Source organism: Lepus europaeus, chromosome 3 (assembly GCF_033115175.1).
Source record: "Lepus europaeus isolate LE1 chromosome 3, mLepTim1.pri, whole genome shotgun sequence".
Taxonomy (NCBI): domain Eukaryota; kingdom Metazoa; phylum Chordata; class Mammalia; order Lagomorpha; family Leporidae; genus Lepus; species Lepus europaeus.
Genome location: NC_084829.1, coordinates 77137885 through 77165107, shown reverse-complemented (window position 1 = coordinate 77165107; position 27223 = coordinate 77137885). Strand labels below are relative to the sequence as shown.

Here is a 27223-nt window from a genome sequence, read left to right as displayed (position 1 = left end):
GGCCCAAGTGCTTGGGCCCTGCACCTGCATGGGAGACCAGGAGGAAGTACCTGGCTCCTGGCTTCAGATCAGCGCAGTGCGCCGGCCGCAGTGTGCTGGCCACGGCGGCCATTGGAGGGTGAACCAACGGCAAAAAGGAAGACCTTTCTTTCTGTCTCTCTCTCTGTCCACTCTGCCTGTCAAAAAAAAAAAAAAAAAAAAAAAAAAAAAAAGACTCTGATCGTCCAGCAAGGGTTGTGTCTCAGTGCTGTGCTGAGAACCAGCTACTGCATTGTGCAACAATTGTCTTCATTGCTTAGCAATCAAGAAGTGAGATTTCAAACACTTTAACTTGCCAATTCGCCTCTTATCTAAGGACATTTTACTGGTCTGGGAGCATGTACTACACTGTGATTTTTCCACTTAGCAAAATGCTAAATAGGTTTCTGGCTATCTTGTTTTGTTATTGTTGTGCTGGAATGTAAGAGGGCCAGATTGAGTAAACAGAGCACAGCCAAAACTGAGGGATGTTACTTCCAAGATTAGGTTACAAAAATACTGTGGCTTCCATCCTGGGCATGCTCTCTGGCTTATTGGCTTGCTCACCCTGAATGAAGCCAGCTCCATAACTTATGGAGAGTTGTGAGGCAAGGAGCAGAGGGCGTGAATTTGAAGACAGTTAAAGAAATTTACTGCAGCGTTGTTTGTAACAGCAAAGGAAGCCATCTTAATTCTTTTTGTTGTTGTTTTTGTTTTCTTTTTTTAATTTTGTTTCTTCATCTTAATTCTTATAAGTAGGAAACTGGTTACAGTCACACCAAAGAATACCATGTTGTTATTTAAAAGAATGAGTTAGATTTAAAGAAGTATTAAGTAACAAAAATGACAAAACCCATGATAATCTCCAATTTGTGTTTTCCATAAGGCTATGTGCATGCAGGGCCCAGACATGACATATACATGCTTTTTATGCACAGGTGGACACAAAAAGAAACTAACAGTGGCGGCCTCCGACAACAGGAAGGAAACCAGACCGGGAGATACTTCTCTCTTTACAGTCTTAAATTCTTTTCACAATATGATTATATTGTTTTTAATTTTAAAAAATAGCTATCTTATATGTCTGCAATAACCAATTAGAATGTGATAAAACAACATAAACATTCACAACAGAGTCAATAACAGAAATGAAATGTAGGATAAAACTAGAGAAAACTCATCAAGGCATACAGAAAATTTAAATAAAAAGAAACACCAAGACATTAAAATGAATACTTTAAATACTGTGATAAAATAATAATACTGTGATAAAAAATAATAAAAATAATTTAATTGGTAAAAATATGAAGAAAATCCTTCTGGTTGGAGTTTGTATAATAGAATTTGCATAAGGCGAGACATCTGTGAAAGGAAGAAAAAATGTAGAGTTGGACACGACCCTCCTGTTTCGCATGATGCGGACACAGGTAGTGTGAACTACATCTACAGCCTATTCCCTTCACATTTCATATTAGAATTCATTAGTAGTCACACTGATGAGATTTTTTTTCTAGACAACAGTGAAGAGGTGTGGGCATCTGGCACAGCTGTTTGGATGCCATTTGAGATGCCCATGACGTGAGTTTCAGTTCCAGCTCTGCTTCATTTCCTGGGAGGCAGAAGATGATGGCTCAAGTTCTTGGGTCTCTGCCACATATGTGAGATCGAGATTGAAGCTCCGAGCTCCAACCTGGCCTACTGCTGTCTGTTGCGGACATTTGAGAAGTAAACCAGTGGATGGGAGATATCTCAGTCTCTCTGCCTTTCAGACAAAAATAAATACATTATTTTCTAAAAAGATGGGAGATCTCATTTTATCAAGGATGCTAATTGTATCAACAGTTTAAGCTCGCATCAATATCTTAAACATATCATGTCCAAAACTAAATTAGTTCTCTTTCCAACCAAATCTTACCATATGGTCTACAAATCATGCTCCTCACTACCAAAAGGAATTAAAAACATATGCCCATACAAAAACCTGCACACAAATGTTTAAGCAGCTTTATTCACAACTGACAAAACCTGTAAGCAATCCAGTATGTGAATGGATATATATATATTGTGGTACATACAAACAATGCAACACACATCAGTACTAAAAAGAAATGAGCTATAAAGCCATGAAAAAGATCTAGAGGAACCTTAAAAGGCTACATACTGTTTCATTTCATATATATGGCATTCTGAAAAAGATAAACTATGGAGACAGTAAAAACATCAGTGATTGCCAGGGGTTGGGAGGAGAATGGGATGAATAGGCAGAGAACAGAGGATTTTCAGGGCAGTGAAACTATTTTGTATGGTATTACGATAGACTGATGTCATTGCATATTTGTTAAAACCATACTATATACAATACCAAGGGTGAAACTTAAAGTAAACTATAGACTTTGGGTGATAATGACATATTATAGGGTCATGGATTATGACAAGTATGCCATTACAGTGTGGGACACTGGCCTTGGGAATGCTCATAGTCAAACAGATTGTACGTGGGTGGGGAAAGGGATACATGAGAATTGAGCTCTTTATACCTTTTGCTTAATTTTGTGATAAACCTAAAGCTGCTCTAAAAAATAAAGTCAATTAAAAAAATTTTTTTAATTGGGAAAATACTATATGATGATACAAGTTGAGTTTTCTCTATCTGAAATGCTTGGGACTGGAAATGTTTTGGATTTTTTGAATGTTGGACTATATCCATATATCCATATACACAAGTAAGATATCTTAGGGATAGGATCTAAGCCTAAATACAAAGTCAATTTATGTTTCATATACACCTTATACACATAGCCTTAAGATAATTTTTATACAATGTTTCCAGTGTGCACACCACCTGTAGCCTTAGGTCAGCATTCAAAATGTTTTAGACTTTGGAGCATTTTGCTTGTCATATTTTTGGATGAGGGATGCTTTCCCCACAATTTCAACTAAGCTACTAGATTCAGCCAAGTGTCTCTGAGGCCAAGTTTGTAATTACCCATTTCCAGGCAAGGTATGCACTGAGGGCATGGCATACAATTTATACCACAGAATACAGCATGGTCCTCTAAACACAAAAAACAATGGAGAGTACAAAGAATCAAAGGGGGAAATGAGAGAGAGCCAAGTATAGATACACAAGTATTGACTGTACCAGTGCTGTAAGTACTTAGAAATTATATTTTATATTTAAGAACTCAAATCTTTTGGGATTTTTTCCCCCTAAGTTCATTTACCAAGATCCACTCCCATGTCTTCTCTTAACCCAATTTTTATTAATAAAGAATTGTGTTGCCATGCCAACAATATGTATGCCTGAAGAAAAATTTTACAACTTTGAAATTTAGTGTCATTTATGCTGCAAAAATTTATTTACATAGTTCTTCAGAGTATATTTCAGTTGACCACCCACTATTCCAAGTGTGAAATACTGTCAAATATATTAGATTTACAGGAAAGCATACAACGAGAAACAATTCTACAATTTAATATATACAGTGGTAGTTATTTTTACAGTTTTCTTTTGAGGATAACCTACTGAAATTTTCCACTGGTGACACTTCAGAGTGAAGTTGTTTTCAAGAGCAGATTTCCACAGATAATCAAGAGAATAACAGTCTGGTACTTTCTATAGTGTTATGTGACAGTTTATGAGTAGCATATCACCTTTTTTCTAATTTTTTTCAGAAGCGTTGGATGATGAAGAATCATGACTTTCACCACAACTATAATGCTCATATAAAGTCTGAAATTAAAAACACAAATTTGTTTTGTCATTTTTCAAACTCAATATATTTTCAGATTAGTAAAGGTAGCTTGAAATATTTTCTCATTCTCATCATCAGGAAACTATCCCATAAACTATTAGAGATAAGAAGGAATTTTAAATGTACAGCTTGGCTTAAAGAAGTGCTATGTAATAATCTTTCTGTGAGAGAGATATAGATATTAATAAATATACACATGAACCTTCAAGGCCTTCTTTATCTTCCTCCTTACTTTTGCTTAAACATAGGTAGCTGTAAGTAAATTCCTACACTTAAAATATACTCATTAGAAAATTTAGTATGTTCGTGTTCCAATAATACTTAAACTAACGAACAGAAGACACAAAAGCTATTATACAAATAAGTACAGTTGGGTACAATCTTCCCTTGTATCCACAGAGGATTGGTTCTGGGAACTCCCACATATACCATCATTCACAAACACTCAAGTCCCATAAACATAAGAGTATTTGTACATAACCTACATACATCTTCCCATCCACTTTAAATCATATATAGATTACTTCCAATATTTAATACAATTTAAATTGTTGTTACAGTGTATCATTTAGAGAATGACAGTAGAAAAAAGTCTGTACATGTTTAGAACACTTGCTGTTTTTTTTTAATCTGCAATTGGCTGAATCCCCATGATTTATGAAGTTGACGGATATTTTTGCTCTGAAGAAAAATAACCTCAGTAATAAATTTAACTAATCCACCTCAATTTTATTCACAAAAGGCTTTGAGCAATACATTGGTAGGGATTTAAAACATGGAAATATGAAATACAGAAGAATTACAAAATGGATTTTGTCCAATTTTACTACTAAAGCTACTAATTTAGCCATCAGCACTTGAGAAAACTTAAAAAAATTTGTCTAATATCATACAAATGCAAATAAAATAGTGAATATGTAATAAATTCCTTCAGAAATGTGTTCAAGTTCTTAGCTACTTAGATTGACTTACTCCTACTCAGAGAACTAAGAATATTGTTAGTTTAAGCTCCTAAAATTTTATAACAGAAATATATAATTAGCAATTGCTTACTAGTAAACCTATTTGGTCAATAAACACTCATGGGGTTCTAGAAATGAATAGGTGTTTGATGACAATGAGGTCTAAAAATCATGGTACAGGTGTAAACAGGATTGGGAGGCTGCAAAACTTGAGAAATGTACTGATTGCTCTTTGCAGCAGCTTCACAGAAGCCACATGTGACAGATACTGTGATTTCGCTAACAAGGCTTAAGAAAAATATTACCTAGGTGGCCAGCATTGTAGCACAAAGCATTAATAAGCTGCTGCTTCTGATACCAGCATTCCATATCAGAACACTGGATCCAGTACCGGCGGCTCCACTTCTGACCCAGTTCCCTACTAATGCACCTGGGAAAGCAGCAGCAGATGGCCCAAGTATTTGGGTCCCCACCACTCACATGGGTGACCCATGTGGCATTCTGGTCTCCCAGGTTTGGCTCGGACCAGTCCTAGCCATCTGGGGAGTAAAGGAGCAGATAGAAGATTTGTCCCTCTCTCTTCCTGTTCTTTCAAATACATACATACATACATACTTTTTAAAAATAGGGCAGAAGGAATTAATTTAATCCTTTGTTAAGGATGGTGTTTAGCTAACAGATTCTTATATTAAATATATTCCATTTGAGACCTGACAGTAATCTTCCAAATGTACCACATGTGACAAACCATTCTAAACTGTGCTGTATGTACAACACTATAAACCAAATAAATTTATTTGTTAAAAAAACATGTGAAGTACCTAAATGTAGAAACATCTTTCATAACTAATTTTGATGATTGAATCAACACTTTGGATTATCTGCTTCTTTAAGTGTTGAACTCACAGAACTACTTAAAACAGTTAAGAGCAATGTAGACAGAGAATGGAAATGCTTACTTTAGCAGCTTTCAAAATGGAGTTAGGAGAATTCAGACCAACAAGTTGGCCCAGAATATTTTTCATTTCATCAGAGGTTCCCTTAGCAATTTGGTTACCTACAAAATAAATACAGTCAATAACTCACTAGAGCCAAGAAGAAAAACATAGTCCATTATAAAAACATATTTTGTTTAACAGCACAAAAACTGATTCTTATCATTTATCACTGATCATAGCCTTTTATCACAGGATAAATGAAAAATGTAAGCCTGCTGGTAAAAAAAGGGCAGTTTTAGTTACTTTAATGAGGCAGGCTAAAAGGTAGTCAATTCAGATTATTTGTTTTTACAAACAGGCTGTCTAGGAATTTAGTAATTTTTAAGGCAGTAGTACCTGGATGAGTTTGAATTTGAACATATGGATGTGCCAGGAGCTCAGGAATCGATATCCTCAGTTTAGGGTCCCTTATTAAGCAACACTATGAAAATAAACGTTAAGCTTTTAAAAAAGAAAAGTTAAGTTTTCCTATGTGCCTTTGATAAAAATATTTTTCCAGGTTATATATCATAGAAGTTTTTTTATAGATAAGAGAGTATATTAGAGTTCATGAAAGTTTATGTAGGTGCAAAAATTTTTTGAAATCCAAAGTATTTTCTTAATATACATTTGTATGAAATTTTTAAAGACCCCTCATATAGCACTGAAATAATGACAAGGCTACCCCTCAAGCCACTTGGGAAACCCAAGTATTCACACCTTCAAGGTAAACTAAACACATTCTAAAAGCTAATTCAGTCAATAAAACCATTTAATAGAATAATAATATTTAAGCCAGTTATATAATTCTACTCATTCCACTTATTTTAAACAATTAATTATATTAAGTATTATAATATATATCATATATATTATGTGTATATATATATGTATATATATATATATATATTACCTTTAACACATCTTGAAGATCTTTCTCTGGAATATCAGGAAATTCAATTTCATGATTGGGATCAATTATGGCATGTAATTTGGAAATCTGATTAATTATATGCTGAAATGGTGTTTTGCCATAAGTCATATAGTACAAGATGCATCCTAAGGACCAAACATCACTTTTGGGGCTTATCTAAGTAGGAAAAAAAATAACAAATTGCATTATTTTAATATACAATAGAAATTTAAGAACATTCCTAATATAAAAATGTGCATGTGTGTGCGTGTGTGTTTTCAAAGCCCCTTCACTGTAAATTCCTTAATATTTAATAATATAAGTATCTCTAACTGAATATGCAAGTACTAGATTATATTTACATGACAAACCATCTTTTTCTAGTTTTCATTACATTTGGTTATTTCATCGAGAGATGAGTTTCACTTTAAATCTTCCAACAAATTCATAATTAAAGTATTTCAACTGAGACAAAATATTTTTGTTCACTTCTGAAAATAAGTGGAAAAATAAAAAAACTATAAACTCTAATATATTTAAAATTATAAACATATCATTATATAAACAAATATACATACTAAAAGTAAATAACTATAAACTCTAATTTTTCCCAGAATGACTGATTATAATAAACTGTATATTAATTCAAGTATTAAGATTTACCATTAAGTATTAAATCATTCAGTTGACAACTAAAAAAAAAAACCTCTTACATGCAATTCAAAATAAACCACTTTTTTAAAAGAAATCTTTCCACTTTTTAAAAAATTTTTAAGTTTCTTTTTAAAGATTTATGTATTTGAAAGTCAGAGTTACAGAAGAGAGGGGAAGAAACAGAGAGGGATCTTCCATCCACTGCTTCACTCCCGAAATGGCTGCAACAGCTAGGGCTGGGCCAGGCTGAAGCCAGGAGCTTCATACAGGTCTCCCATGTGGGTGCAGGGGCCAAACCACTGTGCCACCTGATGCTGCTTTCGCAGGTGCATTTATTGGAAGTGGAGTAGCTGTGACCAGCACCTATACGGGATGCCAGCATCACGGGCAGTGGCTTAACCCTTTACACCACAACTCTGGCCCCTCAAAAAATAAATCAAAGTAAAATGGAAACCTTAAAGCTTAAATTACAAATTTTAGACATGAGTAAAATTAAGAAATTACAGTAAAATCTGTAAAAATAGCATCTAGGGTAAAAACTCAGAGTAAAAGTTGTAATTTTCATTTTTTAATGTTTAATCTACTCGAAAGGCAGAGACACAGAGAGACAGACTTATCTTCCATCCACTGGTTGACTTCCCAAATGCCTGCAATAGCCAGGGCTGTGCCAGGCTGAAGCCAGAAGCCTAGAAGTCCATTTGGGGTCTCCCACATATGCTGCCTCCCAGGATGCATTAGCAGGAAGCTGGACTGGAAGCAGAGGAGCCAAGACACAAACCTAGGAGTACTGACATAGGATGTGGGCATTCCAAGTTGTGGCTTAACCTTGTTGTGTCACAATGCCTGCCTTGTTTTGTTTTCATATCTATTTATTTGAAAGGTAGAGTGAGAAAGAGAAAGAGTGAGCAAGCTTCCAACTACTGGTTAACTTCCCAAATGCCCACAACAGCCAGGGCTGGTCAGTCCAAACCCAAAAGCCTAGAACTCCATCTGGGTGTCCCATATAGGAGGTAGGAACCAAAATATGTGGCCTATCTCATCTGCTGTTTACCATGTTCAGCAGCATGAATCTGGGTCAGAAATGGAAAGGGGACTAGATGCCAAGCACTCTAATATGGGATGTGGGCATCCCAAATGGTGGCTTAACCTGCTATGTATGCCACAAAGCCATCCAAAATTCATAGTATTAATGTTTTTTTAATTGTAGGCAAGGATACTAAAGTTAAATTAGTTATTATTTAAATTAAGAAGCTGGGGGGTGGGGGCAGTCAGTGCATGGCGCAGTGGGTTAAAGACCTGGTCTGCAGTGCTGGCATCCCATGTGGGAACAGGTTCGAATACCGGCTGCTCCACTTCCAATCCAGCTCACTGCTAATGTACCTGGGAAAGCAGCAGAGGATGGCCCAAGTCCTTGGGCCCCTGCACCCATGTGGAAGACCGGGAAGAAGCTCCTGGCTCCTGGCTTTGGATCGGCTCAGTTCTGGTCACTACAGCATGCCATGCAAGGTGGCCCAAGTCTTTGGGTCCCTGCACCTACATGGTCTGATGGAGTTCTGGCCCTCAGTTTAGGCTTGGCCCAGTCCAGATCATTGTGGCCTTTTGGGGAGTAATCCAGCTGACGGAGGCTATCTCTTTCTTTCTCTAGTTGCCTTTCAAATAAATAAACAAACATTAAAAAAAAATCAACAAAAAAGTGAGAGAGAACAAATCTATTTTAGAAGAAAAGCAGAAGCTAAGAAGATATATCTAGGCCGGTGCCGTGGCTCAATAGGCTAATCCTCCACCTTGTGGCGCCGGCACCCTGGGTTCTAGTCCCGGTCGGGGCGCCGGATTCTGTCCCGGTTGCCCCTCTTCCAGGACAGCTCTCTGCTGTGGCCCAGGAGTGCAGAGGAGGATGGCCCAAGTGCTTGGGCCCCGCTCCCCATAGGAGACCAGGATAAGCACCTGGCTCCTGGCTTCAGATCAGCGCAGTGCGGCGGCCGCAGTGCGGTGGCCATTGGAGGGTGAACCAATGGCAAAGGAGGGCCTTTCTGTCTCTCTCTCTCACTGTCCACTCTGCCTGTCAAAAAAATAAATTAATTAAAAAAATAATAAGATGTCTAAAAAAATTCTCAAGAGAATATCTGGTGAAACTTTATGCTAGTTATTTGAAAAAAAAAATTAAAGGCCTCAATATTTTAGGAAGGTAATGATTTTGAGCTGGACAATGTACTACTTTCTCATTTAGCTCCCAATTTCTTTTGAAATAGGAACTGTCTATAAACCCAATTAACAGATGAGAAAACTAGACAGTCCCTTGCCCAAAGACAGCTGTTAATGAAGAGGCAGATTTATGATCTGATAAAGGAGGTCTCTAGGATAATCATCTGTGCTTGCATCATTTGTCTGAGTATACTGCTACAGACAAAGAACGGCAAAATCTGTTCTTGAAAAGGGGTACCAATGAGGTTACCACAAAGTTCATGAAGTGAATGGGCAAGTAGCCAATGGCAGGCCAGGAAAAAAATCATACTCCACTTATACCTGAGAAGGTAGAATTCACAAATGAATAAATGGTGAAAAATAAAATGTAAGAATCAGAGGAAACAAGAAAGACTTCAAAGCCTATAATTTCCTCTTATTATCAGGTGTCTAAATCAAAGCTAATTTATTAGTTCTTGTTTCTCTCATTTTTAAGCCCCCTAAAATTCCTAGGTACATTTGTTGTAGGAGTAGGCAGTAAAGGATCACTACAATTTTTAAAGATTAACCTCAACTCAATAAAGAAGGCTGAAAATGAATTACATGATTCACTTAAGAAGGTAAGGTCTCAGTAAAGGCCAAAATAATACTAGAAATTGAAATTAAAGAAATAGAAAAACTGCCACTTCAATCCATACTGAAGAGTAGATACTTTAGAACAAAATGAGAAAATGTCCTGCAATCTTAAAGCTCAGGACTGATAGAGATCTCCCAAATTAGACCACAAGTCTTAAAATATACCTGTTACCAATAATGATGAAGCTGAAGGAAACTGTTTTCAAGTATCACCATAATGGGGTCGGCACTGTGGCACAGCAGGTTAAGTCTCACCTACAGCGCTTGCATCCCATATGGGCTCCAGTTCATGTTCTGGTTGTTCCTCTTCCGATCTACCTGCTTGTTAATGGCCTGGGAAAGCAGTGAAGGATGGCCCAAGTGCTTGGGCCCCTGCACCAACGTGGGAGACCCAGAAGAGGTTCCTGATTGGCCCAGCTCTGGCTGTTGTGGCCATCTGGGAAGTGAGTCAGTGGATGGAAGACATTTCTGTCTGTCTCTCCCTCTGTCTGTAACTCTGCCTCTCAAATAAAGTCTTTAAAAAAAAAAAAAAGTATCACTGTAAACAAATTTTTTGACAAACCATGACATAGGGAAATCCAAATTATCTTTCTATTGTCACTACAGAAAATATTACAAGTTCACTTTTCTATGAATAGACAACCATTTTTTAAATATGGGGAAATCAGTGTTAGGTCTGAGATATTTAATTGATTTAAATATTTTATTTTTCTGAATTTTGTGGTGTTTTTGATAAGCTGCCAGCTTTCTGAAATTTATAATTGCTTGCAATTTCTCATTCTAAAATAAATATTTTTTCCATAAAAAAACAGAATTAACAACCTATAGATTATTCAAAAACAAACAAAAAAAGAAATTAAAGAATAACTTTCAGTTATCTGGTAACAGCACAATCCCTAATGTTGCCAAAAGGGATATAAACCATCATTACAGTACCTTTGACTTGGATTTCCCATTCTCTCTTGAGGCAGACATATCTTTGATGGCTTCTGGTGGCATATAATTAATTGTGCCAACCTATTTGCAAAGTCACAGAAAACAAGCACAAATCAATGAAAATTTTTTATTCTGCATTATATTTTAATACAAATGCCAGATTCTTAGAAACTTGGATAACTATAGATTTTAGTGATATATTAGAAAAACTCAAAAACCTGCCAATAATATTAAGAATATATCAAATTTCTTCACATTTCCAGCAAAATAAATTGGGTTCAGAATCAGAAATGGACTCCTTTCACAATACTGTGTTTTTTCTATATAGAGGGTAACTAGTAACATCTGCCTTAAAAACTGCTTAGACAAAGAACTTCATTATTAATCATTACAGTGGTAGAAAAGACTCCCTCTCTCTCTCTCTCTCTCTCTCTCTATATATATATATATATATATAAATTTTTTTTTTAAATAAGTCAACCAACCAAGCAATATATATACTAAAAACCATCTAGTTTTGTCTCCCAGTAGTCCTTGGGCCCACCCACATCCAAGCTGAGACTGAATGGGCATATAAATCATGTAAGAATTTCTATGCAACATTATGTCAACCTTACAACAATGTATTCACTTTATTTTACAATAAATCATCCTGCATTCAAACGCAGATTACCTATATTTTAAGGCCTTGCTATAGAAGATACCTTCAAGCTGAATTACACTCAATGTTCAGCTATTCTTTTGATATGAAAATATATGATTACCAAAGAAAAGTATTTGAAGGGCATGCTAGTCATGTATTCCTCTTAACAAAGTCTGGTTTTACTGAGACAGACTGATATTGTATACATGGATCTGACATCTGTATACACAGATCACATCATCTTGGCTCCAAGCAAGATTATTATTATCAACTTGATGTCATTGGTTTAGTTTTTAGTTTTTATGGGTCAAAGTGTGTTATTACACCTCCTATTATAAAAATGCTGTGGAGCACAGTACTTTCATGTCATTTCCAATGTGAAAATCCATTTAAGTTTTTTTTTATTTCCAATTGAGTGACAGGAAAAGCTTTGCTTCTCTAGAAGAATGGGAATAATCTTACCTCATAGACAATTAAAAAGGTGTAACTGCAATTCCCTCTTTGGTTGTTATCAGAAAACTGAGTCAAATTTTCAAGTCAATTTTATAACATCACCAAGAAGATTTCATAAGTATTTATTACTACTTCTCTAACTCGGTTATATGAAAGAAAATCATTCAAAATTGCTGGACATATTTCTACCTGGTCTTGACTTTTACTTTCTTTTGATCATGGTTTTGAATTTTTTAGACTTACAGTATCTATTGTTATAAAATCCTCTGAAGAATCAGGCAGATAAAAAATATAATACCCTAATACTAAAACTCCACAGGTGAAAAGGAATTCAAGTTTACTGTGTGGTAATCAACCTGAGACTTCATTACAAGTCTTACCTGAGAATCTTTAACAATACTTGTTGTATCTGGTTGCATTTGGTTTGCAATTCCAAAATCAATTAGCTTTAGCATTCCATCAACTATCAGAAAGTTAGCAGGTTTCAGATCACTGTGAACAATGCCTTGAAATTAAAAACCATTATAATATTAGACAATACAAAACACTGTAAGGATAAAAAAACTTCACAATCTACAAATCAACCTGGTTCCTTCAATTAGTCAATCCAATTAAGCATTCATGGTTTACATATTCTACAAATACTTAGAATAGCACTTGCTATATCCCAGGCACCTTTCTAAGTGTGTTGTTGTACTGAATCACTTAATCCCCATGACAACACTAAGGTAAATACTATTGCTATTTCCACTTTAAGGTGAGGAGACAAAGGCAATATGAGAAGCTAAGTTACTTGTTCAAGGTCACATGGCTTAAGTAAACAGTGCCATGACTGAAAGCCAGGCAGCCTGGTTTCAGAGTAGCCACTTAAAACATTCGATTCACTGCCCACTAGAAGGCATCAGCAATGACACTAGCAGATTGTAAGACAATGATGCTCTTAATACTGCCAATTCTATGGCCCTAATCTTGGTCACTAGTGAATCATTCTTTCACTAGTAGGAAGAGAGACACAGTAGGAAATAAATAAAACGAAACCACCCTTCACAAAAAGCACATAATACAAAATGGTTAGGAAAAAAAGAGTAAAATAATCATCTCAAAATAATAAATAAACATTTCATATTTTTAGGGTACCTGAATATCAAAGTTTCAGATCTTCTACTGTAAGTATTTGGATATAAGGATAATATACTACATTAATAACTGAGAAAGAGACACTTTGCCTTTTAGACACAGGAACTTGGGTTCATATTATATCTTTTGGGTTGATGTTATACTAAGAAATGGTTTTATTAGTCTATCTTCAAACAAATTTCCAATTATTTAATCTAATTAAAGGTACCAATAACCAACGCCTTAAAATTATAGGTGTATATTTCTATCATGACAATATTAATATTTTAACTTTACATATATAAAGAAATTTTAAACTACCATGTTGATGGATTGTGTGTACTGCCTCCAACATATTTTTCCAGTAGCTTTTGCGTTCCCATGGATTAATGGATTTTTTCTTTTTAAGCCAACTATTAAGATCAATATTTCCACATTCCATTACCATGTAGATGTACTGGTCTGTGATTTCACTGCAATTAAAACAAAAGTATAAAAGAATAAATGGCTTAGTAACTAAGACTTACTAAGTATTTACCCAAAGAATTATGGGAAAAAAGGTTTTCTTTTTAAACTTAAAAAGGCTTCTTACTAATCATAAAGTCGGATGATCTTATCACTGTGCTGCTGTAGCTTATTCAAATAAGCTATTTCGTTCCGGTAACTCTCCACAGTTTGGTTATCTGCTTCTTCTAAGCTTACATATTTTATAGCATGTATCTGTTTCTTTTCATTCAGTACCTGAAATACCTACATGGTACAACAAAGAGAAATAGTTTAGAATATACTATTTATACACTATCACAATGTTTCTAAATTTATTTAAATTTTAGATCGAGGAAAACTCTAAGGAAACACTGACATGAGCACTTAAAAGTTCCCGGAATTATACTGAGTACAGAAGAAAAAAATAATCATAATATGGGCATTTAACAACTCAAAAGGCATAAACCTAAAATATTTTTCAACATGCAAGGAGTGTAATTAAACTTCACATATGTTCGTAACATTCTATTGAATGCCTTAACCAGGGAAATAATAAAGAGAAAGATATTCAAAAATGCTAAGAATGACTAAGGGTTGTGAGAAACAGTGAATTTATTTCTCAGATGGTGTTTTCTCCATCAAATGTCCACTGTATTCAGTCCTAAATGTCTAATGATGATGGCAAACGCTTGCTAAAGCCCAATCACACTGCAGAACACTGTGCCGTTATCTCAGTCATCTTTCCAGTGTGTGTGGTATAACTACCAATAGCATTTAATACCTGAGAGATTAATGAACTTGGATCAGTGTGGAGCTGGAACTCAAATGCAGCTCAAACTCAGATTCCCTTCTAATCTTTAAGTCTAAATCTTTAAGTCTTTGTGTCTGGAGTTAAGATCATTCACATAACTAAGAATAACAAAATATATCCAAGTGTAAGGGATGAGTATATTCAGTTGTGAAAGGTAAAGCAGGTCCAGTTTTCAAAGTCAGGCTGGTAGGAAAAAGATATGTCTATAAGTATACTGTCAGGATCTCAAAGGTCGAGATCAAATTGTTCTGGCTATAATGATGTCAATTTCTAAGTAATAGTGATAGGACAGATAACATTTTGAAAAATACAAAATATTATGTGCCTAACTTTCAGCAAACAAGCAGCTAGGATGCTGCTTCTAATACTCAAGAATTCAATATAAAATGCTCAAGTACACAAGAAAAATGACCCTCATTTATCCCCTTTGACAAATGAGAGTAAAAAAGCATTTAATCTTCACTAGTTACCAGATATTGGGAAGGAATAAGAAGAGCCAGGTGTGTATGAGATTCATGTACTAAAACTGCACAAGCAAGAATTACCTATCAAGACCTCAGACATAGTTTGTAGAACACTCAAAGTGTTGCTGGATTTATTTGGACAGAGTACATTCGAGGGGAGTGGGAGCATAAAACAGTTATAGGGCATGAGGCAAGAGAAAATAACGAAAAACATAAAAGAACTTAAGGCCATTTTATATAAGGTAAACAGCCTCACAAATCTCAGGGAATTGAGAGCACTACTGCTATTGAGTGCAATATTGACTCATGACTTTGTGTCTAACAGCTATATTATATTTGTATGCTATTTAATAAGGTATGGAGTAGTATACTCATACAATGAAATATCTTTATGTAGGAAATACTTTTTAAAAATTGATTAAATGATAATACTGGAGATAAGAAATCAGATTCTAGAAATACTTTGAGGTAGAAACAGTAAGACTTGCTGATTGGCTGTATGAGAGCAAATGAAATAAACTGGTTTTTGGCCAAGCAATTAGAAAAATGGAGCTGTCATTTACTGAAAAGGAAAAGACTAAGGAGCAAGAATTGTGAGTGGATGTATTTCTGGTAGACAGCAAAAGAGATGCTGTACAGTAAAGGAATTCAAAGGAAAGGTCTGACCTAAAAATTTAAGTTTGAAAGTTATCAGTGTATACCTGATATTTAAAACCACAAGACTGGAAGAGATCAAGTGAGTGAATTTAGAAAGATGAAAAGAAGTCAAAAACTGAGCTCTGGGGGGCTGGCGTTGTGGGGTATCAGGTAAAGCCTCTGCCTGCGACACTGGCTTCCCATATGTGTGCAGGTTCATGTCTCAGCTTTTCCACTTCTGATCCAGCTCCCTGCTAATGCCCTGGGAAAAGCAGCAGAAGATGGTCTAAGTGCTTGGGCCCTTGGCATCCATGTGGAAGACCCAGATAAAGCTGTTGGCTCTTGGCCTGGCCCATCCCTGGCAGTTGCAGCCATCTGGAGAATGAGCCAACTCATCTTTCCCTCTCTTTCTGTAACTGTGACTTTCAAATAAATAAATAAATAAATAAATCTTAAAAAAAAAAAAAAGAAAAGAAAAAAGACTGAGCTCTGGGATACTGCTACAGCATAGCGGGTAAAGCCACCACCTACAGTGCCTATATCTCATATGGGCGTCGGTTTGAGTGCCGGCTGCTCTTCTTCCGATTCAGCTCTCTGCTAAGGCCTGAGGAAGCAGTGGACAACAGCCTGAGCGCTTGGGCTCCTGCAGCAGTGTGGGAGACCTGGAAGAAGCTCCTGGTTTATGGCTTCGGTTCAGATTGGCTCGGCTCTGGCAGTTGTGGCCATTTGGTGAGTGAACCAGGGGCTGGAAGATCTCTTTCTCTCTATAACTCTACCTTTCAGATAAATAAATAAATTTTTTTTAAAAAGTTCAGTTTGACAAGAAGAAAATAGAAGGGCCAAGTAGGGAAAAAAATTTGCAATGAGAAAAAATTGTCCCAAATGCCAACTAATTCAAAAATCAAAGCTAAAAATTACATTTGGCAAAAATATGTGACCTTGATTACAGCTGTCTTGGTTAAGTGATAAAAGCAAAAATCTGAATGAAGGAGATTTAAGAGAACAGAGTAAGAATTAAAGATGGTAAGTTTAGATAACACTTAAGATGTCTTCTATTTATGGAGAATTAGAACCATAGTTAAAATTCATACGAATTTAGAAAATAATCTAATTCTGGAAACTCATTTGTTGCTAAGTTGTTTCTGAAAATGAAAAAACAAAAATATCCACTAGTGAAAATCTTCACTGAATGATCCTCTGACCCACTTTTAGAAATATTCTCTGAAAGGGTGGGCATTTAGCCAAGTGGTTAAGATGCCAGTTAAGATCACTGCATTCCATTTCAGAGGTAATGGCTCAAATACTTGGGTCTTTGTCACCCATGTGAGAAGCCTGGACCGAGTTCTTGGCTCCCAGCTCTGGACAGGCCCAGTTCTGGCCATTGTGAACATATGAGAAATAAATGAGAAGATAGCTCTCTGTCTTTGTCTCTATGTCTCTATCTTTAAAATTTCTTTAAAAATACAGAGTAGGCATTTGATGTAACAGTTTAGTCACCACTTGGGATACCCGTATCCCAAACTAGAATGCCTGAGTTCAAGTTCTAGCTTTGCTCTCCTTTCCAGTCTCCTGCCAGCGTATGCCCTAAGAGGCACCAGCTGATGCCTCAAGTGGTTGGGTCCCTACCACCCATGTAGGAGACCCAGTCTGTATTCCTGGCTCCTGGCTTTGACCTGGCACAGTCTTGCCTGTTGTAGGTATTTGTAGTGTGAATCAGTAGATGGGAGATCTCTCTGTTTCTCTGCTTTTCATGTAAGTAAAAATTTAAAAATATATTTGTGAAAATATTCTTTTATGATGACATATTGGTCATTTGTCACTCTAAGTAAACATCAGTGTTACCATAGAAGAAATTTGGAACCACAAGACAATGCAGATAAAGGCAAGAAATGAGGACTGAGGGGCAGGTCTAAAGAGGACATGTCATTTTGAGGGGAAGGGGAGAAATAAGGCAGAGGATGAGGCCTTGCTTTTGGCTCAAAGGCAAAATGGGCCCCTAAAAGTAAAAAGAGCACCATAGGTGAAAAGACAAAGAAAAGAAAGTTTAAAATATTTGGATTCATTTTTAAATATTTAAGATACTCACCTTACTTGAACCTCCACTTCCTATCTGCTTTAATATGGAATAAATTCTTCCTTTAACTGAAATGCATTCATTTGTTGAAGAGGATGCTGAAACCTAAAAATTAAAACATATAAACAAAGGTTCAAAAACATGCCTATCTAACTAGTTTGCATTTGGTGCTATGAAATGGTTCCAATTTTGAAATTATCTTAAATATTAATTAGATACATTATAGTATTTTTTAAATGGAACTTGCTCTGTATGCTTTCTTTAATCAATGAAATAAATGTATTGAATTAATACATGGACAGACTTCCAAGGTCTCCCCCTTTAACTGTTTTTTACTTAACATAAATATACATTTTAAGGAGAAAAAAATCACTTATCCTGCATGTAAACGCATAAGCTATTATTTTTAGCTTTCTTTTTCCTTATATTTCCTTTATGTGTCTATATATGTATTTGTATGTACCCACATACACACCACTATATCTAAATTCTTTTCATTTTGTATTAGATTATAAAGGAAGCAATGTGTAAGGTGCTGAGGCACTGAGTTATCAAATTCCAGCAATGCCCCTCCTCGTGCCAAGTAATGTTCTTTCAACAAGCTACTGAACGTCTGACCGTCAGCACCTTTACCAGCAAACTCCCATCTGACGCTGCACGTGTAATTTTCCTCTTCATGCCTTTCCTTGTGCTGGAGGACCTCTCTGTGTACCTGCAAATGCTCTGAACAGACTGAGTGCTCAGACAACCTTATTCTGAGCTGATAAACAAGTCTACACAACAAGAGTTCCTGATCAGCTGATTAATCAAATTGAAAACAAGTTTACCTGAGGTAAACTTTAACTGAGTTTTGTTTTAGATTTAAATGATAGAATGGCTCTCATGTAGTGTCCTATTTAAATAAAAAGATAAGGTTTCTAATTTCTTTAAAGTCTAAGACTGAGAGACACTGTTGAGCCATGAAATGCTTCCTGTGACAAAGTATTAGGCTTTGAAACAGGCACTTGTAATGTCCTCAAGGTTCCCTCCTCCCTTTTGTTCATCCTCTGTTCTTCTTTTTATACTTAAGGAAGCAACATTTCTGAGAAAAAAGCAGTTCAACGTTCTTTCCCCCTAGCTGCTGGCAGTCATCAGAAGAAAGTAATCCTAACTTCTTTCTGAATCAATACCAGAGTGATGTTCAGTTTCCAACACAGGAGTATCTCAAATCCCCTTTAGTCTGCACTCCTCACTGGTCAGTTCCCAAAATGCAAATCACCTTCCTGCTCCAACTTCTCCACAGCTTCTTATCCTTAGGGTGAAAGCTAAAAGGCTGAACAGAGCCTTGGGGCACACCCCTGCTCCTTCCTGAGAACTCCAGAGCCAAGCAGACAGATGCAATTCCAGCGACACCCCTCCTTGTGCTCTTAGTTCCCTCTTGACACTGGTCTCTTCAAGAAGGCTCCCCAAGCTCCTTCTCTGCTCATCTCTGATGTGCCTTTTCCCTTTCACCTACACAGGGCCTGACAGTACTAATAGCTCAATAAGTATGTGTTGAATCAATGTATGGACAAGCCTGATCATTTTTCTTTTTCCTTTGTAATTTATATTTTCTCAATCCTCAAAGCACTATCATCCCTTTCCATAGTTAGCATAATATACTGTCAGCTAATTTTTTGCCTTTTGTTTTATGAAATTGTGACAAATAGTGCATAACAGAAAATTTAACATTTTAAACATTCTTAAATACAACTCAGTGGCATTGAGCACATTCAGTGTTGTGCGAACAAATTCTTCATCATCATATAATGAGGCTTCACATTAAGCAGTAACTCCCCAATTCTCCCTCCTTCAGCTCCTGATAACTGCTATTCTACTTTGAGTCAACTAGTTTTTTTAATCATTTAATTTTTATAATTCTAAATTCTTTGCTGTTTTAATTAAATAAAAACTGCTATTAACATTTATTATTTACAAAGTACCATACCCTGTTTAAAGAGTAACACATATGAAGGCACTTCAAAAAGTCTGTGGAGAACTGGAATTAAAAGATAAGTTTATTTTGGTCCAAATAATTTTTGAAATCCACACATAGTTTTTCATAATATACATTTTCCATAAACTTTCTGAAGACCTGTCAGATACATAGGATTGCAAATTATTTTTCCACCAAAATAATTTTTAATTCCATTTCCATTAACTTTTTGAAGCATTCTTATAGATTAATCAACTAATTTAATCTTTACAACTATCCTAGGAGTAATGTGCTTTATTTTCTCCATTTTACAGATGATGAAATGGGCAAAAAGATTTATGTAACTTGCAAAAGATCACTTAGCCCTTAAATAGCAAGGCTGGGCAGTCTGTCTCCACTAATACTGTCTAACAGTATTAAGCTAACTCTCCAATAGTTACTAGAAACTAATTTTAGTTACAGTGTCAAAAGTATCCAATTTTTCCTCAGATGGGAATACAATCACCCCACGAGCAAACACTTTGTCTCTTAGTTTATAATAGTTACAAAAAGATTCTACTAGCACCTCATATTGTAATTCTAATAGTTACAAATTTACTTTTCTAAATGAATTGTATATTACTTAATAAATGAAATAAAGCTGCCCACTCACAGCTGACAGTTAAACACAACAAAAAGTAACCCTGATTATGAGAGAAATTTTTTTCAATTATTTAAACTAGATCCATTGGCCTAGTTAATGAGAATAGTTTCATCACCTTCAATAACTAACTTCCCAAAGTCATCAAGACACTCCTATTAGGATGTCAAAAAAGTTTTGCCTACCAGGAATAAGAATGGACAAGTTCTTAACACCTTTCCTGAAAACTAGATGCTATAAAAATAAAATCTATGAATCTAACTGTACCTTAACATACACCATCATGAATAAAGTTTATCGAACCTGTAAATTCTGAAGTGGAGTAGCGGATATTTGCTGCTGCAGCTGGAAATAGGCAACTTGGCTATAAGGTGTTGACAGCTGACAAGCAGGTGGAAAGTCATTCTTTACAACTGGAGTTCTAAAACTAGGAAAGATTTTGCTTTTAATTTAAAAACATTAAAGTTAAAAATTCCCCAAGATTCGGATTAAACTCTCATGTTTTAAAATGTTGATATAAATTTAAAAGAGGTACCTCAAACAGAACCCAAGTTAATTTCCATAACATATCTGATATTTATTTGTTCATGATATTCCATCACCACGTATTTAATTTTGGGAAATTCTTTCTGAAAGTAATTTTTTAATCCCCAGACAAGAAGTCTTTGTTAGTAAAATAAACAAGACAACATTTTAAATATGGAATTACATGAATTTAGCCAAGGCAAAGATGAGCTTATGGCTTATCACAGACTTTATAAGTGCTTTTAAAAATATGTATTCTTTTTATTTGAAAGCAGAGAAGCAAAAAGAGACGGAGACAAGCAAATGTTTGCAGCAAAGTCAAAGCCAGGAGCCAGGAACTCAGTCAAGGTTCCTTACGTGGGTGGCAGAGACCCACTACTTGAATCACCTGCAGACTTCAAGTCTGCATTAGCAAGAAGCTGGAATCAGGAACTCAAACGCATGCATTCTAATATGAGATGTGTGTATTCCAATCAGTGTTTTGACCACTAGGCCAAATGCCCGTTTCATGAATGCTTTTTAACAATGTTCTATAATGATTCGCTAGAAATATAAGGGGTTTGGTCTTAGAACCTGCATGGGTTCAGTACACATTTGCACTCTACCTTGTTTGCTATTTTGCATTTTCAGCACCCAGAACACTGTTTGGCACTAATATTTGTTAACAATAAATAATACAATATCACAAGAAATACCTATATCACTATTTTAGTTAGCAAACATTCTTTAAAATATCCTATATAATAAAAAAAATTGAGGTCATATATTGCAAAATCATATTAAACAAGAGGCTAGGTTAGAAAACCCGAGAATCAGTTCTAAAGACTACATTTTCCACTAAGGCATTAAAAATATATATAGATGATTGTAGATTAAGGGGTATCATACCTCTATTTCCTTTCTTTGACATGGCATTCATTTGTTTTTGCAAATTCCTTGCTTCTTAATCATTAGCACTCATCATCCATTTTCTTTACTTATCCCTCATTACTATCCACTCAAGTCTTAGACCTTGAAACATCTCTAGAACTATGTGAACTATACAATCAACTTCTTAGAGAAACGATCACATTCCAGTTAATACCTCCTATGCTCCAAGAATGCTAACCTTTAGATCTTTCTCTCAATTAGAGGTTTCCAGGTAGCAATGCATTCTTAGCGTATTTACAGACTGAAATACAAATTACAACATAATAGCCTACATTTATAACAAGCCTTAAAATATATTTATATCTTTATATAATTTACACACACACACACACACGTAGACACCCACTCATTGTTGTAGACACCTTTCTCCTCCCATTTGACAGATGAAAAAAACTAATGCTGAATGAAACAACAAGAATTTGGAAAGTCTGTAACACATCAGGTTTCAATATCAAATTTACTTGGCCCCAAACCTCATGTTAGTTTACCCTTGGGATTCTGAGTCCCAAGCTGAATAAAAGTAATTACCAGCTCATGTAATCATCCAAGGTATTGTTGCTTGGTGTCTTACAAATCGATTTTGGATCAATCCATTTAGGTGCTGTTAGTGGTGGTGATTGCTTTGAAACTGAAAAGACAGGTTGCTCAATAGTGGTACGCTTCTGCTAAAAGAAAATTTTAAATGCTATGATTTAGAGTTTTTAAATTAGTCACATATTCAACAGTTTTACAAACACTAACTTTTAAAAGACAACTAATAAAAATATGAGGCACAAAATATATTGCAGACTTTCTCTTTTGGATAAGTTCCTTTATTACAAACTCTTAAGTCTAATACATTCCATTCAAACCAATTATAAGGAGGGAAGGCACAAAAATTTTTTTTAAAAATATGGCCAAGCACCACAATCAGAGCTATTCTAACAAGTATAAAATTTTATAAATCTAAAAGAGCACTCTGTGCATCTAAAAATCAGCCTTTTTGGGGCCAGTACTGTGGCGCAGTGGGTTAAAGCCCCAGCCTGCAGTACTAGCATTCCATACGGGTGCTAGTTCGAGTCCCAGCTGCTCTGCTTCTGAACCAGCTCCCTGTTAATGTGCCTGGGAAAGCAGCGGAAGATGGCTCAAGTCCTTGGGCTCCTGCACTTATGTGGGAGACCAGGCAGGGGCTCCTGGCTCCTGGCTTCAGATCGGCTGAGCTCTGGTCGTTACAGCCATTTGGGGTATGAACCAATGGATGTAAAATCTCTCTCGCTTGGTCTCTAACTCTGTCTCAAATACATACATAAAATAAATATTTTTTAAAAAGCCTTCTTTTAGTCAATAAAACTATATTTCATTTATCTCAAATGTAGCCAAATACTAATTAATTACTTAGCAATATTTTGTATTCTTGGCCCTCATTTGGAAACATGGAACAAACATCCTTTGCAGCAAGGATTGTGAGATGACAGCCTGCAGGCTGAACCTGGCTTGTTGCTGCTGCTTACATTTCTAAAAAAGACCTTACTGAAATATAACTATGCCCAGCTGTTCACATATACTCTATGGTTGTTTTAATGCTCCAATAGCAGAGTTGAAAAGTTGCCACAGAGATCTTGTAGCCTGCAAAGCCTACAAACCCTTTATATATAAAGTTTACCAATTCCTATTATACAGCATTGCAACCAAATGAGAGAAATACCTTTTTTTAAAAAGATTTATTTTATTGATTACTACCTTTTGCCTGAACATTTTTCTTGTTTTCTCCAAGTCCTGTTTTATTGTTTTTCATTAAATACCCCACATAGAACCTAACTGCAAATATTCAGCTGTGCAAAGGAGGAGCTATGGTTTAAGTACAAATGGGAGACAAGATTCCCTTGCTTTAAATAAATATAAAGCACAACACAGTAAGACAGGTATTTTGCCTTGCAATTAAGATACCAGTTAGAACATTGGCATTTCCTATTGGAGTGCTTAGGTTCAAATCCCAGCTCTACTCTTGATTTCATCTTCCTGCTAATGCAGACCCTGGGAGGCAGCAGGTGATGGCTCAGGTAATTTGGTTCCTGTCTCCTGGCTGTTACAGACAGTTAGGGGGCAAATCAGCAGATGGGAGCTTTCTTCCTGTCTCTCAAATAAATAAAATTCATTAACTAAAACATGTGTGCTACAAGCACCTGGCCTCTAGGTAGTAGGTCTGTCTTGCCTGTGAACCTTCAATAATGTCATGATTTCCTTCCTAAGGGTGCCAATGATTGAACATGATCACAATAAGCCTCTTCAAGAGACTTCTGAGACCTCTACAAATGCAGCGGCATAAACATACTAGAGTGCTGGTTCAAGTCCTCGCTACTCTGTGCTTAGGCTCCAGCTTCCTGCTAATTTACCTGGGAAGGCAGTCGATAACGGCCCAAGTGCTTGGGCTTCTGACACCCCTGTGGGAGACTCAGATAGTGTTCCTGGCTCCTGGCTCTGACCTGGCCCATTCTTGGATGTTGCTGTCATTGAGGAATAAACCAGTGCATGGAAGATTCTCTCTCTGCCTTCCAAATAAATAAATCTTAAAAAACAAACAGAAAACATTTTTAGAGACAGCTGCAGGACAAGCAGTGCCTGTAAGAAACTGGCTAGTTTCTTATTTTTTTCCTACGTGTACTAGTCAGTGGTTTTCAGTATAGCCACACTAGTGTGATCATCACCATTATCCAATTTTAGAATACTTTCATCTCCTAAAAATAAACCCCACACCCACTAGCAGTTATTTCTTATTCCTCATTGTTCCTCATCCCTTTCAACCGCTAACTTACTTTTGTTTTTGGAACATTGGACATAACTGCATCATACAATATGTGGCCTTTTTTGATGGGCTCCTTTCATGTAGTGTGTTTTGAAGGTTCTTCCGTGCCATAGCATAGATCAGTATTGCATTCCTTTCCACTGGAAAATAATATTTCATTGTATGAATGTACCAATATCCATTCATCAGCTGATAGTTATTTTGTCACTTATACATTTTGGCAATTAGAAAATTGCTGTTATGAACATTTGTATACAAATATTTGTGTGGTTATATTTTCGATTTTCTGTAAACCTATAAACTATAGGTTCATATAGACTATAAACCTAGGAGTAGAACTGCTGAGTCACAACTCTAGGCTTAACCTTATTTTAAGGAACTGACAGAATATTTTCCAAAGTGACTGCACCACTTTACATTTCCATAAGCAGTATAGGCTTCCAAAGCTCTTCACAATCTCACTAAAACTTGTTACTGCCTCTTTAAAATTACAGCCTTCCTAGTGGTATGAAGTAATATCTAATTGTGGTTTTAATTTGCATTTCCCTAATGATCCATAAATGGTTTTGAGTATCCTTACTATTCAACTGGTTTGATATATCCAAAAAGAAAAAAAAGAGTAGATACTTAACTTGATGCATGATTCAACCTGTCAGGCTCTTTATCTTCTAAAATATGTTATCTATATTTAATACTTAAACCAGTGATTCAGAAAATCTGAGAGCATAGGGGTCCCCAAGAGCTTTTCAGGGGTTCTGAAAAGTTAAAAGTATTTTCATACTAAGAAAGTATTTGCCTTTCTCACTTTTATTTTCCTCATGTACACATACTGGAGTTTCAGGGACTATCTGATTTGTGACAATGAAACAGACTGAATGTAAAAGCAGATAAAAGAATCCAGTCTTTTATTGAGTTAACCACTAAAAAGATTTGCTAAGATTGTAAAACAATGCCATTCTTCTTTTCATACAATTGTTTTATCTCAGAAAATGCTTGTTTTCCATAGAAGTATATTTATATTCACATGTAACAAATTTCAGTTATTTTCAGTAAGTATTTTAAAAGCTTGGTTTTACTTTCTTTTTAAAAGTTTTTGTTTTTTTGTTTTTTTTTTTTTTAAGAGGAAGAAAAATGAGAGAGAAAAACAGAGACAAAAAGGGGGGGAGGGGAATTACCCATGAGCAGATTGACTTCTCAAATGCTCACAATAGCCAGGGCTGGGCAAGGCTGAAACCAGGAGCTGGGAACTCCATCTGAGTTTCCCACATGGATTGCAGTACTTGAGCCATCACATGCTGCCTCCCAGGATGAAGGAAGCTGAAACAGAAAGTGGTGCTGGGACACAAACCCGGAGACTCCAACATGGGATGCGAGTGTCCAAAGCAGTGTTACTAACCGTTGTGTCAAATGCTGGTTATCAGTTTTACCTCTTAATACAGTAAATAGAAATAAATATACTCCACACAAACAGAACGTGTTTACAGCCCTCAAAAATTAAGAGTGTAGAGGGGTCTCAAGACCAAAATATGTGAGAATCACTGAGTTAGAATATAAGTTTTTACTGTTTTCACTAAAAGTCACTGAAAAGAATTGGTGAGTAAAGTACGACCACAGAGTCTATCTCTGGCCCTCCAGGAGCCTACCAGTTCATTCCCTCTGAAATGGCTTCCTGGCATGACCATTCAACACACTACACATTCACATATAGCCTAACCTATATTTTTCTATTTTTATCTATGAGTACGATCATAGGGAAATGTTAAATGCTTGAGATAGCACTGCACTTAGGGATGATCATCATAGTTTTCTACCAAGGACCAGATATTCAACATTTTAGGCTTTCGAAGGCAAATGATCTCCACTGCAGCTACCTGACTCTGAAACAGCAGCCATAGATAAGGTAAATGAATGCGTGTAGCTGTGTTCCAATCAAAATTTACACAAACAGTCTGGCAACTGGATTTGACTCAAAGACTATGGTTTGCCAACCCCTTCAACAGTCTATCAGTAATCTAGAAACATTGAAAATAGAATTTAATCTGACATATACACTTATTGAACCTATAACTGCTAATCCTTATTTTCTAACTGATTAAAAAACAACCCTTAAATGATTCCACTAAATATGGTACAAAAGAATTTAAAGAAAGAAAACATTTAGCAAGATCATCAAACTTCAGTAATACGTTATAAACAATAGTGATGAGGCAATTTAGAAAAAAAAGAAAGTCACCTCTGCATCAACTTTTGGGGTTAGCTCTGGAATATGCCACTGACTTGAAAATGTAATAGGATTTTGACTCACACATTCTGACTTTCTCTTAGGTTGCCAAGGCTTCTGGTTATTTTCTGGAATCTTTGGTTCTTGATGTTCTTTAGTTTCTGCAATTGTATTTGTTGTTGTTGTCATTACAAAGCAAAGATACTTGATAATAACAAAGCAAAGGCTAAAATACAACAAATTATAAGCTGTATTGGTTTTTTGCTTTTAAAAACAATGAATCAAAGAAAAGAAAAAAAACTAAAAGCTAAGCCAGTTGGTGACAATTTTTTTTCTGTAAGTCAGTTTTACAAAGTTACAACAGTTATCTTCCTAAATTGTTACTATGAATAACAAAACATTTTCTTTTCATAACACAATAAAAATATAAAAACAAAATATTAGCACTGAGTCAAG

The 27223-nt window shown here is 35.7% G+C and overlaps 1 protein-coding gene across 5 annotated transcripts in view; it reads right to left on the bottom strand.

Annotated features, from left to right (window-relative positions):
- Window positions 1-757: 757 nt before the first annotated feature.
- TTK (TTK protein kinase) overlaps window positions 758-27223 on the bottom strand; it is a 42594-nt gene continuing 16128 nt past the window's right edge. The window contains exons 11-22 of one of the 5 annotated variants that reach the window (XM_062186411.1): window positions 26852-26928; window positions 22293-22426; window positions 20613-20736; window positions 17728-17820; window positions 13837-13994; window positions 13566-13717; window positions 12509-12633; window positions 11033-11113; window positions 6626-6802; window positions 6070-6154; window positions 5695-5792; window positions 758-3751 (exon numbers count right to left, since the gene is read on the bottom strand). In XM_062186411.1, the coding sequence (XP_062042395.1) occupies window positions 3680-3751; window positions 5695-5792; window positions 6070-6154; window positions 6626-6802; window positions 11033-11113; window positions 12509-12633; window positions 13566-13717; window positions 13837-13994; window positions 17728-17820; window positions 20613-20736; window positions 22293-22426; window positions 26852-26928 (1376 nt within the window). In that variant the 3' untranslated portion in view covers window positions 758-3679. Of the gene's footprint in view, window positions 3752-5694; window positions 5793-6069; window positions 6155-6625; window positions 6803-11032; window positions 11114-12508; window positions 12634-13565; window positions 13718-13836; window positions 13995-17727; window positions 17821-20612; window positions 20737-22292; window positions 22430-26779; window positions 26929-27223 lie in introns of all 5 variants that reach the window. The other 4 variants (XM_062186407.1, XM_062186406.1, XM_062186408.1 and 1 more) reach the window with 4 other exon arrangements.